The sequence below is a fragment of the Chiloscyllium punctatum genome, chromosome 24 (assembly GCF_047496795.1).
Source record: "Chiloscyllium punctatum isolate Juve2018m chromosome 24, sChiPun1.3, whole genome shotgun sequence".
NCBI lineage: Eukaryota > Metazoa > Chordata > Chondrichthyes > Orectolobiformes > Hemiscylliidae > Chiloscyllium > Chiloscyllium punctatum.
Window position 1 is genome coordinate 39,108,015 of NC_092762.1, and position 18,929 is coordinate 39,126,943.

Below are 18,929 nucleotides of genomic sequence, written 5' to 3' on the forward strand. Positions count from 1 at the left end.
TTCCATTCACTGAAATTTTCTGCACTTCTTCAATTAGTCAGTCAGTCAGCGAGCGGAGCAACCACACTGCTAAAGTTCAGAGCAAACTTTTTCCAATAAAATGCACTCAATCCCAGAAGTCATTGTACTGCCCTGTTCATCATAGGTATGGGAAACTCTGCAATAACCCTTGTTTTCACACCCAGTGGGACCATCTGTCCATGTACAAAAATATGGCCCAGGACCATGACTTGGGTTTTTGCAAACTCACTCTTTGCCAGGTTTATCACCAAGGCTACGTTCTACCTTCACCTCCACCCTTCTAAGTCAACTCTCCTCTCTGTCTACTTTTGAAGTTCAAACTCTCTCTTAAAAGAGGCCAGGACAAAGTACACCACTAAAGCCATAGCCTTGTTGCAAAGGCTTCAAGGACGTGAGGAGAAAATAGGAATATGGCATTAAGATAGAGGACTAGCCTGATCCTATTGAATGATGAAGCAGGCCCAAATAGTTCTAGTTGCTATCAAAGCAGTATCAATAGAACAAATCAATAGGGTCCAAAGTGAAAGGCTTTGGGTTAGTGTGGACAAACATTTTGGTGAATGTGGACGAACATTTTGATCAGCATGGACAAGTTTGGGCCAAAGGGCCTGTCTCCTTGCTGTAGGACTCTATGACTCTGAATTACTCCTGCTTCAGTACATAAAAGCAGCTAAACATTTAAGACACATTTTTGTTATAAATTAGGAACTTATAGGAAAGATGGCAACTCAGGTAGAACTTTTCCAGCAAGCTAACAGGATTGTGAAGTTAAATGGGAACTTGTAACTGGGATAGAGCAGGAAAGGCAGGGTTTACACATAAACATAAACTAAGTTTCTTAGAGCACAGACCTTTTTAATGTCTAACAACCGTGTCTTAGTCAGCAATTATTAAAGATCCAAAAAAAAAGGTTCAGAATTCTGTAGAATGTAAAGTAGAAGCAATTTAATTCCATCTGGCCCTCTAATACACAACCATGTTACCTTTATTAATTGTATTGTCAACGAGAAATTTTACAAATACTCCGCACCCTCATAATAACAATCAATTAAATCTAGGATTCAGGTGGCACAAAATATAGACTCATACCATTGCAATTTTGGTCAAACAGATGGTAATTAGACAGATTTTAAAAAGGAATAGGAGGCAATTCAAGATGGCGGCAGCCCAGCAAGTCTGAGTCTGTAGTGCTCTGCCTAAGACTTGGGCAAAGTGGGGCACCCACCTTCACCTCACCCTTTAAACCATTTAAGATAGTACACTGGGCAAAAGCTCAGTCATTTTACATCAAACTTGTATAGTTTGGTGCTGTTTTTAAAATGACTAAGGGCAAAAGCTCCTACAGCTCGCAACAGGCAGGGACCCCTCCCCCACCCACAGCAGCAAAGACGTCCGTGGCCGCTTCGGGGGACTTACCTGCGGAGGTGAACCTGCTCTCCGGGATCACCATACTCCAAGAGAAGATCGACAAGACCTGGTCCAGGTGTGCTGCAGAAGCATGACCGAGAGATCAAAAAAACTCGAGCTGCGCGTTGGAGGGGCGGAGCAACAGGCCATGGCTGCTGCTGAGTCATCCGTGGGTCAGGTCCAGGCTCTCGAGCAGCAAATCTGGACCCTAGAGGAGCGCATCGATGACCTCGACAATCAGGGTCGTCAGAAAAATATTTGGTTGCTGGGCCTTCCCGCACGGGAAGAGGAAGACCAGCTTGTGGACTTATTGGAGCAATGGCTCCCACAATTTTTGAAGTGGGGGTCGGAACCAGCTGGGTGCGGGTGGAACGGGCTCACCAGGTTGCTGTATGCAGCCCCAGGTCGGACCAGCGCCCCTGCCCAGTTCTAATCCGACTCCAATGCTACAAAGAAAAACATGCTCCTGGAAGCCTCCAGAGTCCTGGGGAAGGACCCCCAGGCCACGATGCAAAAAGGTTCCAGGATAATGTTATTTCAGGACTTCTCTCCAGCCGTGATCTGCAAGAGGAGGGCATTTGATGAGGTGAAGAAGCGTTTGAGAGACCTAACTATTCAATACTCCATTTGTTACTCAGCAATGCTGCGCCTCAGCCATGGAGGATCCGTTTATAACCTTGGTTCACCGGAGAAAACAAAAGAATTCTTGGACTCTCTTAAATAGACTGCGGGACTGGAACCGTATGGATAACGACTTTATTTTGCCCCCGTGTTTACGCTTTTTTTCCCCTCATCTCTCTTCCACTCATTGGGGGGGGGGGGGGGAAGGCTTGTCCTTTACTCTTTCTTTAGTCTCTTCTTTGCATACTTCGTGCGGCTTGCTCGATTTGTGAGGGAGGGGGGTTTGTTCTGTTTTGCTTTTTTTCTGGAGCGGGGTTTTCCTCTTTCTTCATTTTACTTAGTTGCCTAATACTTGCTGGGATTGTAATTTTGTAACTTTATATATTTCTATTTTGTATTGTGTTTGCTAAACGCACCCAGGTGTTGGTGTAGAGGGGTTTTGGGGGGGGGGGGGGGGGGGGGGGTCACTCACTTTTAACTCATTTTATAAAACATTTGAATTTGTCTACTCTATTCTGTAATGCCTCAGCCGAGGGCAGGGCCCTAGATAGGAGGTTATGGTGGGGTTACTGATAGGTAGTTATGCCCCCTGGGAGCAAGGGGGAAAAGTCTCCTTTCAAATATGTTTTGCGTGGTTTTTTTTTAAACTTAGGAATAGTTTTTAATGGTGTTAATTTAAGTGTTCTAAAGAATTTTTGTATTTATGAATTTTCTATGGTCTTTATTCAAGGTCTTTTGGGTGGGGTTCTTCCTCCTCGGGGGTCTCGGGCTTGCCAGGATGATCATGGCTAGCCATTCATTTAGGTGGTGCACCTGGAATGTCAAGGGGAGCAATTCACCAATCAAAAGGAAAAAGATATTATCAAGTCTTAAAAAAAGAAAGAAAGGAGACACATCTACTTGATAAAGAACACAAAATTACAATAGGGTGGATTTGATCAGGCTTTCTTTTCATCTTTCAGTTCAAAAAGTAGGAGAGTAGCCATTCTTATTCAGAAGAATCTTCCTTTCCAAATGTTAAGCCAGATAAAAGATTAGTCTGGACAGTATATATTGATCAAAGCCCTAATAAGTGGAGGAGAATATGGAATTTTGAATCTTTATTGCCCCCCACCCCGGCACACCCTTTTAAAATTTGTAACGGAAGCGTGGTCTAAATTGATGGCATTTGGGATCTGCCATACAGTTATACGAGGAGATTTTAACTGTATTATGGACCCAGAGATAGATAGGATACCTAGGAGCACTACGGGTATATCTCTGAGATCTAGACAACTGGCGGATCTGAATAAGGAGCTCGGACTAGAAGATGTATGGAGGTACCTTCATTCCCAGGGCAGAGACTTTACTTTCTACTCTAACCCACACAAGTGCCATACCAGAATTGATATGTTTTTTGCCCCCTTGACCCTTTTGAATTCCATACTGTCCTGTAAAATAGGTAATATAGCTATTTCTGATCATGCCGCAGTATTTAGGGAAGTCAAGACTAGGGATGATGGGGTAGGCCCTCGACATTGGAATATGGATCCTTTTTTATTGAAGGATAGCAAATTTATAAAGTGTGTTTCACAGGAATTCAAAACCTTCCGGGAAATTAATTCAGATATGTCCAGTAACCCGGCGATGATGTGGGAGACCACTAAGGCATACATGCAAGGTTTGATCATCTCATATTCTGCAACCTGCAAAAGACAAAATGAAGAACAACAGCGCCTGCTCAAGGCTCCCTTAAAGACAGCTGAGACAGCATATGCTGACAGGCCTTCCATTACTAGGATCACACCCCTTAGGTAAAAACAATGACTGCAGATGCTGGAAACCAGATTTTGGATTAGTGGTGCTGGAAGAGCACAGCAGTTCAGGCAGCATCAGAGGAGCAGCAAAATCAACGTTTCAAGCAAAAGCCCTTCATCAGGAATAAGGGCTGCCTTGAATACCCAAACTTACCCAAACAGCAGAGTGGGAATATTATTCTGTTACTTGAGTATGGCGACAAGCCTGACAGCTATGTAGCATACCTTACCAGAAAGAAAAAGGCCCCTCAAGCCATTATGTCCATTAGAGAAAGCAATGGTACCTTGACTTATGATCGCAAAAAGATCAATACAGCCTTTAGAGAAGTCTATTTTGAACTGTATAAATCGCAAGACTGAGAGGAGAGGATAGAACTAGGAAGATGGAAGCCTTCTTCAAAAATTTGGCCCTTCCAGGCTTAACCTCGGAGCAGGTGTCGATCTTGAATGCCCCCTGACAACTCAGGAAGTACTCGACGTGGTTAGGCAGCTTCAGAGTGACAAAGCACCTGGACCAGACGGATTCCAGGTTGAGTTCTATAAAGAATTTATAGGGGAACTGGCAGGGCCACTCATAAATATGTACAATTACTCACACAGTCAGAGCTACCTCCCGCCTTCGCTGAGAGAAGCAAATATTTCTCTCATTCTTAAAAAGGGAAAGGCCCCAGAAGATTGCTCGTCATATAGACCCATATCCTTGCTAAATGTTAATTTCAAAAATCTTTCCAAAATATTAGCATTAACACTGGAGAAGGTCTTACCATACATCATAAAAGAGGACCAGACGGGGTTTATAAAGGGCTGCAGGTCATATTAGAAGGGTCTTAAATATGATACAAGCCTGTCAACAGGGAACATTACAGGGTTTAGTTGTCTCCTTAGACAGAGAAGGCATTTGATTGGGTAGAATGATTTTTTTTAATACACTGGAAAGGTTCGGTGTCAGAAAGATATTTACTAAATGGGTTTCAGTATTAAATAATGATCCCAAAGCAGCAGTGATCACCAATGGTTTAGGTTCGGATAGTTTTAGTATTGGCAGGGGCTCTCGTTAGGGCTGTCCTCCTTCATCATTATTATTCACGCTAGTGATTGAACCACTAGCGGAAGCTATACGAACTGACTCTAACATAATGGCTTCGAGGATTGGATCAGGCAAACAAAATCACTCTCTATGCAGATGATGTCCTCCTCCTCCGTGCCCTGCCAAATTGAAGTGGTCAATCTATTTGGTATGTTCTCAGGTTATAAAATTAATTTTATGATATCAAAGGTCATGCCTTTGGGAGGTCTTACCAGTGTATCCAATTTCAGTGGTCACTTGAAGGTTTTCTATATTTAGGTATTTTTATCACTCCAGTATTTGGTCAGCTATATAAAGCCAATTTTGTGCACTTAGAGAAAAGAAGGCAGGACCTTCATCGCTGGGGAGATCTCCCAATATCCTGGTTAGGCAGAGTAGCCTTAGTTAAGATGAATATTCTACCTTGTCTTCTATATCCTATGAGAATGCTCCCCCGATACTGCCAAGACATGCGTTGCGTAAGCTCTACGGCTGGCTCAGCTCCTTTATTTGGAATCATAAACGGCCCCTTATCAAATTAGAAAAGCTGCAGCTTCCAATTAGGGGAGGACTGGACTTTCCAGATTTCAGGAGGTATCAATGGAGTTCTTTATTCTCCTAGGTAGCTGATTGGGTCTCTTGTGACCCACAATCAATCTGGTTAGATATTGAGACTCCCAAGCAAAATGCTCCCTCATCAATCTTTCATTTATGGACAAGATGAGAGCTATTATGGATTATTGTAAACACCCTACTGTATTAAATACAATTAAAGCCTGGAGGATAATGTGACAAGATGAGGGTAAGCTGCAAAAAACCTCCCCTTATACTCCTATAGTGAGAGCATCAGGATTTCAGCCAGGGCTGACAGATGCTACATTTAAAACTTGGAAGTCCAGAGGTATCTCCTGCTTGGGAGACCTGTTCGATGAGGAGATTATGATGTCCTTTTGAGCAGTTGAATCAGAAGTTTGGACTGCCTAACAGGGACCTCTTTCGGTATTTCCAAAAAAGAGACTTATACAAAAAGACCACACTGATAGTTAATCCCTACAAATCGGATAGGGAAAGGAGTGTGCTATGGTCGATGGGGCCGCCCACAGTCAGTACTCTTTATCAGTCATTATATAATAAAGGTATCGAAGGACATGGAACGATTATTTAAAACCTGGAATCGAGAATTAGGGTTGGAAATCTCTTTGTACACATTTTCGAAAGTTAAAAATCACACAACACCAGATTATAGTCCAACAGGTTTAATTAGAAGCACACTAGCTTTCAGAGTGCCGCTCCTTCATCAGGTGATTTAGAAATGTCAGAAAGATCCCTATTTGTAATAGAACTCAGGCTATTCAATTAAAGATAATCCACAGGGCTCATATGGCACCTGAACGACTCACAAAATTCAAGGCAGGAGTATCCCCAAATGTGTCCTAAATGTAAAATAGAAGTTGGCACTCTATGGACATGCCATAAGATCTGCAGGTATTGGGGCAGAGTAGCAAATGCCTTGACAGAGATCTTGGGTACGGAGATTAGATTGGATCCAGCGTCACTACTTTTGGGCTCTTCAGACTTTCCCTCCCTAGATGTGTACAGGAGGAAATGATTTACCATTCTCTCCCTTTGTGCAAGGAAAGTTATTTTAGTGAATTGGGTAGCTGAAGGCCCTCCAGGACATACGAACTGGCACAGGATAATCATGGAATATATCCCCCTGGACTTCCTCACAAATATGGTGCACCAAAAAACGGAATTATTCTATAAAACATGGCAGCCCTTTTTGAACTATATCAACACATATTTTGGCCATACCATCCAGGGGTTTTGTCTAGCTGTGGTAATGGTTGTGGCTGGTTCAGGGACCCCCGGGAGGAGGAATTCTGTACAAAAACGGGTTTTATTATGACTTGATGTAAATCTATTTTGAGCATGTATCTAGTTACCTAATTATTTTGTCATTTATTTCTAGTAATGTACAATATCCTATTTTATGTTTTGGTTGTTTGTAGGATAGATTAGTTGTTAGTTGGGGTTTTTTTGGTTATTTAGTTTTTTTTCTCTTATTTATTGAATTTTATATTGGTGTTCATACTTGTTTGTATTACTTTTGTAAAAAAAATCCCCAAGACACCTCCCAGCAATGCAACTGGATTAAAAATTCACATGAAGCCAAGGGAGACACTAAATAAGGTCATTGAAATGGGTTTTAAAGTGCATCTTAAAAAGGATTGGTGGGGGGGCACAGGAAAATAAGTTTGAGGGAATTCTGGAAATTATAGTTTAGAGAGTGAAGGCATTTACCCAGTGGTGTGAGGTAAAGGAAGTCAAAGATTCAAAAGATGTTAGAATTCAAGAAGAGTAGCGATCTAAGGTTTATAACATTTTGGAAGATAAACAGACAGGGAGCAGCAAGATCATGCAAAGATCTGAAAACAAGATGTGTTTTTTTTTAAACATAGGATTTCTAGACTAAGGAAATAACGTGTATAAGTGAAGGGCTGTTCCGGTGTTGTACTGTTCTATATTCCACTGCAGACGACGGAAATCTGAAATAAAAACAAAGTGTTGGAGGAAGTCTGACAGCATTTTTGTGGAGGGAACAAGATTTCAAACTATTGAGTGCAATTCTTTTCAACTCCAAAGACTTCAAATGCTCACACGTTTTCTTTCTCCACAGAACTACCAGACTTGCTGAGCTTCGTCAGCACTTCACCTTTATTTCAGCACTGGAATAGTTAAGTCAGAAAATACACATTTGGGAACAGATGAAAACTTTAAAGGATTTCGCTCAGATTTATGCCAGCATTCTCCATCTTTTCACCATAAATATTGTCCATAAATAGGACCATTGGAAAATTATGGCACAGAAAAGAGGACATTCAACTACTGTGTCTGTGCCAGTTGAATAAGTAATCCTACTTTCCAGTACTTGCAGGTTTACACAGCTCCAGGTGCAAATCCACATTCCTTTTAAACGAGTAAAGCATTTTCATTTTAATACTAGACTGGTCAGCAATTTCCACACTCCCAGAATCCCTCCTCCAGTGAAAACGTTTTTCCTCACGTCCCTTCTAATTCTTCAACCCAATCACTTTAAATCTACACCCCTGGTAACTGATCTCTAGAAGCAGATCCTCCCTGTTCCAATCTGTCATTATTTTATTCACCTCAGTTAAGCCACACCCCACTGTTTTGAAGACACAACTTGCAAGCCCTAGAAGCATTCTTGTAAATTTAATCTGTACTCTCCCTAGATTCCTTCCCATGTTAAAAACATCAAAACCACCATAATCCAAGAGGGCCATCACTTTTTAAAATGAGAGAACAAGCTGTGAGGAGTTTAACCCAAGGATAACCACACTGAAGGCCTAAGGGAGAGATCTTCATGGTGACCTTAGCAAATATGAAATTAACCCATGTGGTCTGCATCACTTTGCATTGCAAACTTGCTGTCCAGCCAACTGAGCTAACTAAACCCAAATCATGCCTTTCATATTTAAATCAAAATGATTAATATATTTAACAAACACCAAGGGACCCAAGACTGAGCACTGTGGAACACCACTAGAAACCATTTTCCATTTACGAAAACATAGTCAGCCATTACCCTTCATTTCCTGTCACTAAGCTAATTTTGGTTTCAATGCGCTACATTTCCCTCTATCCCATGGGCTTTCATTTTTCAAACCAGTCTGCCACATTGGTCCTTATTAAATGCCTTACTAAAAATCAAGGTAGAAAAAATCCATTGTATTGCCCTCATAAATCATTCCAGTTACTTCCTCAAATAATTGAAAAGTAACATGTGACTTTCAACAAAACCATGCTGACTATTGTGATATTAAAGAGTTAATTTGCTCTGCTGACCTGCAGGAAATTGGATGTCCTAAAATTAGGAAGGGATGCCTCTGACTTACAGGTAAATCGTAAGGAATTTACATTCATAATCCTTGCCATTCAGAGCCATTGACATGGCCATCTCCTATTATTCAGAGATAATTTATATTTGCATCATCATCCTATTCAAAAATCAATAAGAACATTACAGTTGGAATTTTGACTACTCTCAGTAGTTTAAACAAGAACGACTTGCAACAGATTTGACCATTAAAGGGATGATTTACATTTTACTGATTCTGGAAATGATGTGGTCACTGCATTGAGTCTTGGGTGGCATGTAACTGTGAAAGAGTGGCTAAGGGCTGCAGGTATTACTGACTGTGGTCACTACTGACTGCGATGTAATAATCTTGTATATAAAAAAAAAGAACTGTTTCCTTTGTTCAGGGAGAAGTCTCGACACGCTTCGCAAGCATGGCGAAGAGCGTTAAGAGTTTCTCCAAAGTTTGTACTGTATTTGCTTAATAAAATTTGGTTGCTGTTCACAGAGGTTAGCGCATTGCAGTTGCAGCAAGTGTGTAGGAAGCACAAGAAACTAAATAATAGGAGATGGCCATGTAAATGGCTCTGAATGGCAAAGGATGGGAATGTAAATTCCTCACAATCTACCTGTAAGTCACAGACATCTCACCCTAGCCTTCGGACATCCAATTTCCTGCAGTCTCTTTAATATCACAACTATTCCTGATTCAACTAAATAACCATTAATCACGTCTCTCAGTACTGATTCTAGTAATTTGACCACCAAATGTCAGACTGACCAGCTGATAATTATTTGGCCTATTTATCGCAGCTTTTTTGTAACATGGCACAACATTTGCAGACCTCTAATCCTCTTATACCTCGCTTGTATCTAGTAAGAATTGGAAAATGATTCCAGAGTATCAGTTATTTCCTCCCCAGCTTCTTTTAACAGCCCAAGATTCAATTTGTCTGGCTTTGGTACTTATCCACCTTCAAGGAGGTCAGTTCCCCCTGTATTTCCCTTCTCATCCTCCTTATTTCATCTAATACTTCATTTTCCTCCTCTTTAACCAGAATATCGGCATCGACCCTCTTCTTTGTAAAGACAGAAACAAAATACTTACTCAGAAACCTGCCCACATCTTCTGCATCCATGAACATGTTACCAGATACACCTGACAGGCCCAACCTTTTCCTTACTTTACTCATAATGCACTAATCAAATATCTTTGGGATTTTCCTTAATGTTAAAGACTATTTTTTTTGTATCCTCTTTGCTTCCCTAAATTTCCTTTTTCACCTCACCCTTGTACCTTCTATACTCCTCTAAAGTTCCCAAAATATTTTTGTGACATTGTCATCAGCTCTATTTTTCTGCTTTATCTTTATGCCAATGTGTAACCAGCAGCTATAGATTTGGCAGTATCACACTTTGCCTGATAACTTGCAAAGTTATTTAATACATAAATTTTGAAAGTATTTTACATCTGTACACCAAAAAGTAGATTTATGTCGCACCTCATGACTAAGCTGTTCGCTTCACCTCTGCATGTTATGGGTCTCAGAGGATATTTACACTGATTGCATCTGTTCACATCATGTTTTGTTACCAAGAAAATTTTTAAAAACTCAACTCTATACTGATCAAATTAACCAAATATTTCTTTAGCTCATTCCTAATTCTGTAACATTTTTAAAAATCAGAAAATTGGGATAAGGTAGCAAGTCAGGTGGAACTTTTCCAACAATAAGAAATATAATTGTAAATGTTATCAGGACACCAGTGAAACAGAGCAACAATTATGTTGTTGTCCGAAATGGGATTTATTAAGCTTTATGGGACTCCTGAATTTTCCCCAGATCCCAAACTTCTTACAGCTCAGGTCAAACTAAGGAACTGATATTCAGTTTGTAACAAATGCAGCCGAGACCTGTGTACAAAAACAGACCTGTCGCTACAGATGAATTAGGCAAAAGACGATAGGAACAACAAATGTGATATGATAAGCACAATGGAAAGGAAGATAATGAGTGACTCAATCAATCAATCTCAGAAAGATCAATAACTTGGGTTGACTTTTAGCCATGAACATCTTGAATGGAAATGATGCTTGAAGGCTACTGTGGGAATACAGAGCACTTCCTCATAATGAGGGAACTGCAGAGTACAATTACCCTGGTTACTTTTAAACACATTCTAAAAGTAGTGCTCAGAATGGGCCAGGAAAGGCATCTCTGATTCAACCTCCTTGGCTAAAGAATGTTCATAATACAAGATGTGCCATGAAAAGGGAATAAAAAAGTGAAAAAACACACACACACACACAAATTCTATTGCAGTTATTGAGAGTCGAGGACTAATGTGCACTGCCATGGCACTAAAGCATTAATGTCAATGATAATAGAGAAGCTGCCATAAATATTTTCAATTACAATATACAGTACTCAAAGTCAGCTTTTATGCTACTTAGCCATTACTTATTTACATCCTTGTACCACATTACCAGTAAAACAAAAGGAAGTCCAGTTTTAATGATTAGTTTTATTCAGGCACATTTTCACTGTAATATGGTTTAACTCCACTGATTCTGATCGATTTTGGACTTCAGATATATAAATGCATTGAGACAAAGTGCTGAAGCACAAACGTATAATAACAACAAAAACTGGAAGAAATTGCTAACAGTTAATACAGATTCAACAGAAACACAGAAGTAGACCATTCAGCCCAACAGCTCTGTGTCAGTGATCACACTCCACTCAAGCAGCCTCCTTACTTCACCTAACTCTGTCTGGATATCATCCTACAGTACTCCCTTCTCCTTCATGTACTTGTCTAGCCTTCTCTCAAATATATATATGCCACATTGGAGTTGATACAATGAAAAGGATAGGCAGTTCCCGATTCAACAAGACTATGGATTCTATATTGAACTGTGAAAGTCCATGTTGAGAAACTGGATAAGAGACTGCGTTGTACAGAGGAAATTGTACCCTTATGAACAACATGAATGTTAAATTCTCGAAAAAGCAAAGGCTTGGCTGGGGAACACCTTCACAGCAACCATCCTGTTAAGTGCTGTAAGAGCCTTAAAAATAAGTGCGCCATTTGGTCCATTGACAAGATGACTGATGCCAACCTCAATTCCACTTCCTACAACATCTCCACATGCTTCAATTCCCTTAACCAAACATCAAACAACTTCAGTCTTGACTCATTCGCAGTCTCAATGACCAGGCATGCAATACTGTCTGGGACAGGGAATTTCATAACCATGGTAAGTTAATTTCTTCTAACTTCAGCCTCAATAACCAACTCCTTAGTCAAAGTACGTTCTGCGTTCTGGACACTCCAACCAGGGGAAACACCTTCCCAGTTCCTATTTTAGTATATGTGCTGTTGAAGCGAGCACAAGTCAAGCTCCTGAAATAATTTAAAATGTTTCAATTAAATCTCTACCTTTTCTTCTAAATTCCAAACAATTTAGGTCCAGCCACTGCAATCTCTCCTCTTGGAACATTTCCCCTTCCCAAGAATCAACCAAGTGAACCTTTGTTATGCTCCCTCTAGGAACAAGTAAATTCTTTCTTCACTGAAGTCATCCAAAACTGCACACAGTATTCCAAATGAGGACTAACCAACACCTTAAGTGAGACTTATTTACATTTATGCTCCAAGTTCTTTCCCACATAATAAAGGCAATCCTTGAAGTTTTCGTTTGTGGAGCTGTGGTGATGTCCCTATCTCTGAACCAGAAGGAAGATGGTTCAAATCCTACCTGTCCCAAAAAGATTCTTTGTAATAAAAGCGAACCAACCAGTTGATTCATGTGCAAAGAAACCCAAGTCAGACTGAATCTGAACATTTCCCAGTCACTGGTCATTCAAAACTATTTAACTTATTTGTTTTTCCGACCAAAGGGGATAACTTCACAATGCACCACATCATTTTCCATCTGTCATGTTTTTGTCCACTCACCCAATCCCTCTTTAGCCTCTCTGCATGTTCCTCACCAGTTAACAAGTAACATTGCATTGGCATAACACATCACTACATTAAACTCATAACACCATAAGCAAAGTAGGAAAATAACTTGTAACTTAGTAAACTGAGTGGAATATGCACGTAATAGAACAATCCTGATACGTTTTCACGTATACCACACTGAAAAGATTTCAATTTATGACCGAGAGAGAGAGAGAGAAAATGAAAGCGCGCGAGAGACCGAGAACGCGAGAGAGCGCGAGAGCGAGTGTTGTGGATTGAATGTCTGTTTGTTGTTCCCTGGAGCTCGAGATCTGGGAAGGTTATGAATTGAATTTGCATTCTAGGAATCCAGGATGATTTTAAAAGTAAAGCCATTTTGTAGGACAATGATACTGGACATGTTAGCTGAGCAAGGTTACCTCATGACCTTTCCACATGGTTTTGACTCATCCCTCGTTATGATGTACTGTTAAAGGGGAAGGTTATCAAGCCAAAGCAATCGACCATTTGGGGCCTGGTTGAATCAAGGTTTCCCACTCTGATGTACACGTTGCTTAATTAGTCAGACCAGTCAATGAGTTTCTCTTCCTCTGCAAACCTTTGCCATTTTATTGCTGCTTATCTGATTAAGAAAATTGGAATTTTTGTACCAATTTCTGTATGAAGATACCTTGTTTGCAACAATAAGGGAGGGGTAGACTGACAGAGCTCTTAGGGATAACAGCTGGCACCACTACTCTGCTAAAGCTGGCTTGTACGTATCTATGTTATAGTGTAACATTGACGCCATTGGTAAATTTAAACCAAACTGTCTGCAAGAGTTTTATATTCCAGACTACCTCAGAGTACGATCTCTGGGATAAACCAAGACAGGCTACTGGTCAAGTCCATCAGGGATTCCCCGAGCCGTCTTGAATAGCTACTTTAGTACCACTTCTGACCTTATGATGGAAAGAAAGTCATTGATGAAGTAGCTGAAGATTGCTGGGCCAAAGACACTCCTCTGAAGAATTCCTGCAGACATGTCCTGAGCTGAAGTGACAGACCACTACACCACACACATCTTTCTACGTGTCATGTACAACTCCAACCAGTGGAGAATTTTCCCATCGTTTCCAACTGACTCAAATTTTACTAGGGCTCCTTGATGACAAGTGTGGTCTTGATGTTAAGGGCAGTCACTCTCACTTCACCTGATGTATATACATTCAGTTCACGTGAACACTGGATAAGACTTTGCTTTAACTGTGATGCCATTAAACAACCAGTCAACAATTACTGTTATATGGAGTCATGAAAGATAGTTAATAAAAATAGAAAGTGCTGGACAAACTCAGCAGGTTTGATAGCATCGCTGGTAAGAGAAACAGAGTTAACATGAGTCCAATGATTTTACTTCAGAGTGAAAATTATCCTGACAGAAGTTAATTCACTTCGAAGAGATGAAATAGAGGGAAAGGTCACATTGAGATTTGCAGTTCAGTTATTTTTCTTTCTCTCAAAAATACATCAGTAACTGATCAGCCTTTTCCTGGCATCTGCCAGGGCCAGTCTGAACTAACAAGTTTGAACAGCTACTCTTTCAGCTGTGAAGAGTTGAAAAGTGGTATACTGATAGAGACAGCTACAATAGACTATACTCACTGACAACAAAATACACCAACATGCTTTGTTTTTAACTATTTACTTGAAATGTGAACCACATAACTCTATTTCTTCCCCTTCTGTGTTTGAATTCTCTTCCACATTCCTCTTCACCCACTAAACCTGTCACTTCTCAAATCCCTTTCATTCCTTCCGTATTATTACTTTTCCATCCTAAACCTCTCTCATCCCCTCCTTCAAAAGTCTCAGTTGAAACATAACCTGCACAGCAACACAATAATACACTCATTGCTGGGGTTTTACTTCACCAATGTGTGGAGAAAGTATAAATGAAAATTCTCTTTAAAACTTTAAAAGAAAGTCAGGGAAAGATCTGACTGCTTAGTAAACCTCTCTCCCCCTCCAGTGCTAAATAATTATCACATCAAATAAAGGCGAGGAGAGAAAAAGTAAAGGAAAATAGACAAAAAGGGAGATAATGCTTGTATTACTATTTAATTCTAAATTAAACACAAAACTCAAAGTACTGCATCCTGTAGGTAACAAATTAGCAGGCTGCAAAATTAATTTCTGTGGTTTGTAGCAGTTCTTCAATTCAATAACGAATCAGAATTATTTTCAACATTTATTTAACTGAATTTACAATCCTTACAAATTCAGCAAAACTTAAATGGAAGTTGCTGTCTTCTCACAACTAGCATTATTTGAATGCTTAACTGCTAAGTTCACGCATGAAGTCTCTAAATTGTTTCTACAATGTGCAGGACTGAGTACAATAGCCAGACAGCTAGACAAAGAAACCAATGAGCCACAATGCAAGAAAGTTGCATATAACTCACATCATCTTTATTGTCCATTTTTATGATCAGGTTTGTGCATGTGCGCACGCGCGCACATGCAAAACATCTCATCCCTGTAAAGGAGCACTCAACGTCTTACACAATGCCAAATTATTTCAATATATCTCTCCTATTCTCACTGCAAATACTAAATTGCAGTTGAACTACCAAGTTGATGGGTATATGAAGGATTGTAAAGCCATTAAATAAAACAGGACCTGGCGATGCACACACACAGCATTGATTGGCTAACACTATTTAACTAAGTTTTCCCAGCCACTGAGAATCAGACATTTATACTTGCCTTACTACAGAACTTTCAATGTACAATGAATTATTTAAACTATCTCCAAAACAAGGTCAGAAGTCAGACAACATCAGGTTTTGGTCCAACAGCCTTATTTTAAATCACAAGCTTTCAGAGCATTGCTCCACTATTGTAGTGTGAAACTATACCTGGGAGTTCAAAATATTAAAGATTCACCAAAGAGATTATTTTTTAAGAAGTCAGATTCCATTTCTATTAGCAGACAATAGCTACAGTACACATTGAATCTGGTGTATAAGCAGCAAATACCAATGAGTTAAATCAGCAGACTCCTAGCCACAATGCTAGTTCAACCAGTTTTTATATTAATACAAATTTTATGCCAGAGGCATGTTACAGATTGCAAGAGAAATAACTTTGAAACAATTCAAGTATAAACTGCTTCTTCCACTCATTGGGCTTTTGCCCGAAACGTCCATTTTGCTGCTCCTCGGATGCTGCCTGAACTGCTGTGCTCTTCCAGCACCACTAATCCAAAATCTTCCACTCAGTTTGCCTTCACACTAGATTGCTCACTGCAATTTATTCAGATTTTAATGCTGCAACTGTCTGACCTACAAAGTTTTAACAAAGTTAATATACTTCTCAAATTTCATGTGCAAATGTAGAGGGAAAAGATAGAATACAAATACTTATCATACAATGTCACTACCTATATTCAGTAGTCCTTTTTAGCAATGTAAACAGTACAGATTCAAAAGCGCAATCTAACATATATACATGCACAAGACACTGATAAAATTCATTCCAAATTCAGAGGTAGTCCTCAGAAATATATAGAAGTCTCAATGTTCCACAACTTTGAACAGAACAAAAATTAAGGTCCAAACCCTAGCAAACTTTAAACCATCTTAGAACCGAGAACATTACAATGTGGTTAAATCTGTTGATTATTTTCCAGAGAATGACAAAGGTTTCATCAGATGTGAAGTAACATACACTGTCAGAAAATAGGCATGAAAATAAAAAGCAACAGAGATAAGTCACCACAGCTTGTTAATCAGGTCCTGCAGGCCTGAATCAGAATTCAATTGTCTAGATAAATAATCAATTCACAAAATTAATTTTAAAAAAGTATCCTTTTGATTGTATATACTTCACAGGTAGACAGAAAGAATTATTTTAAGTTGGTGTTGCAAGCATAAAAATCTTTTATGTATCAAAGTTACCTTCAGCACCAAGGAAATCTATCTCCTAGTTGACAGGAAAACAATAATTCTGGTATAAACTGCTTCTCCCACTCTCATGTCAAGAATGGGAAAAATAGAAAAAGTTGTAAACACTCAAAGGTTGTTAGTCTAAAGCATTAACTGTTTCTCTTCCTGCAAAAGCTACCTGAACCGATGCTACCAACATTTGTTTTTAATTCAATATTGATATTTAACCAAACACCCAAAAATTTAACTTTATTATCTATCTCTAATACATATACCATCTACTAATTCAAACCCCTGTGTATACACATCAATATGAATGCATCATGACTAATATAAAATGATAACTGCACAGCGAATTCCAAATATCAAATGTGACAAACAACATTCCCGAGCACAAGACTGCTCACAACTCACAAACCAACAAGACCAGAAAGAATCTCTCAGACTTAGACCACTATATACTGCCCAAAATACAAATGATATTATTTGGTATAAATGCAATTGCAGCAATGCTAAATCACATTTAAGGTCTCTGTCAATGTCAAATTTTGTGCACCTCAGACCACATTCTACTCTTAGAAATTCTAGCACCTAACCTGAGCCAATACTTCTTGTAAGCAGTACGACTCTGCAATGCCTACCTCATGTTTATAGCAAAATGCCTGCCTGTCTGGTATCAGGCCACCAACTTCACAAGCTAAATTAACCTGAATCATATTCACGATGGGGCTACTAGAATTATTTCAGGCAAAGGCAAGAAAAACGTGAGCCAATTGTCCAGTGACCCCTGCTGGCTGTTTATGCTTTATATAGGTTTTTTTTGCATAGATGTCAGGCTCAGTTGTGAAAACCCATCCCTGTCAAATAGCACAACAATCACCAACACGGCTTCCTGATCTGAAGAATGGACACTTGCAGAGTCATTTGAGAGGTTAACAGTGCCTGTGAAACTCCATCTCAGCAGGCTGTCACATTCAGGAGAAGACGACGAAGGAGTCAGCTGAAAATAAAACCTTGTGAGCGCCTACATGGTGCTCTGGGACAATGAATAATTTCTCAGTCAACTTCTACTGCTCGCTGGAACGAAAGGAAGCAAAGCAGGAAAACTCTAGATCCACGTCCCAATATGAGAAAGGCGATACAAACACCGATCAGTAGGTATTTTTTTGGAAGCATCAGTCTTGGGAATATCTAAGGAAGTATACATATGAGGGGGCAGGGGTGCAGACTTCCGCTGGGAATAGTGGAAGACAGTGCAGCAAGTGGAGACGCACCAAGCCTCCACACAGCAGGCTGATTGTAAACAAGCAGCAGATGGAGGGAGACCCCATACTCATGAGTGACAGTAAGAGGAAAGGGAATAAGGGAGCGTGCTCTGCATTCACACAGCCGAGGATCTCTGCTGACGGAGCGGGGCCCGGAGCTATTGCTAGGGCGGTGCGGGCTGGGGACGCGGCTACCATTCAAACCTGTACCCACCTCCTCCTCCCTCTCACTCCCACCCCCCCCCGGCTCGGGCTCACCCCCACCCCCGGCCGCGGCCTAGCCGTCTCTCCATTAGCCTCTCATTGACAGCGAAATAACTCGAAGACCCCGCTCCAGGGGCTTCGGGCTGAGGCGCAGGGAGGATTCAAGGTCTACTACTGCCGACCCGGGCTCGCCCTCTATTCCTTTTCACTCACCACCCCCCAACCCAGCAGCTAGATCATCCTCGGTACCTGAGTGAGGGAAACAAGCGCCGCCATCTTCCCCGCGGAGCAGCAGCCGCGCTCAGACCGCGGGGACAGGGGGGGAGGGAGCGCGCCCGCGCATGCGTGCACAGGCCTGAGTCCGCGCGCGCGCGCCCCCCGCACACGCTGGGGGCTGTGCCTGACGCGCTGCCCGCGCACGCGCTGAGGGCCGATTGATACATTGCCTCTTCCCATGTGTGCGCTGAAGTTGCTGTCAAAAGGCAATGAGCTAGACTTTAGGAAAAAGCGTGTCCCTAAAATATCGCTCTCAAAACACTTTTGAAAAATAAACAAACCAGAAGCGGAAAGAAAACCCGCTGGTGCTGAGAAATTGATACAAAAACAGAAAAAGCTGGAAATACTCGGTGTTCTAACGAAAGGTCATCTGCCTAAAATGTTAACTCAGTTTCTTTTCTCTCCGTTGCTTGACTGGTTGAATATTTCCAATAAGCTGTGCACTGTGATGATTGCAGTAAACGCTGGATACCTCATGGGGTTTTGTGC

General features: G+C 40.6%; 1 protein-coding gene across 8 annotated transcripts in view; it reads right to left on the reverse strand.

Moving 5' to 3' along the window:
- The window catches only part of eps15l1a (epidermal growth factor receptor pathway substrate 15-like 1a), a 377,875-nt gene extending 359,379 nt beyond the window's left edge, over positions 1-18,496 (reverse strand). For all 8 annotated transcript variants that reach the window (XM_072593645.1, XM_072593644.1, XM_072593643.1 and 5 more), the window contains exon 1: positions 18,414-18,496. In XM_072593645.1, the coding sequence (XP_072449746.1) occupies positions 18,414-18,440 (27 nt within the window). In that variant the 5' untranslated portion in view covers positions 18,441-18,496. The remainder of the gene's footprint in view (positions 1-18,413) is intronic.
- Positions 18,497-18,929: the final 433 nt, after the last annotated feature.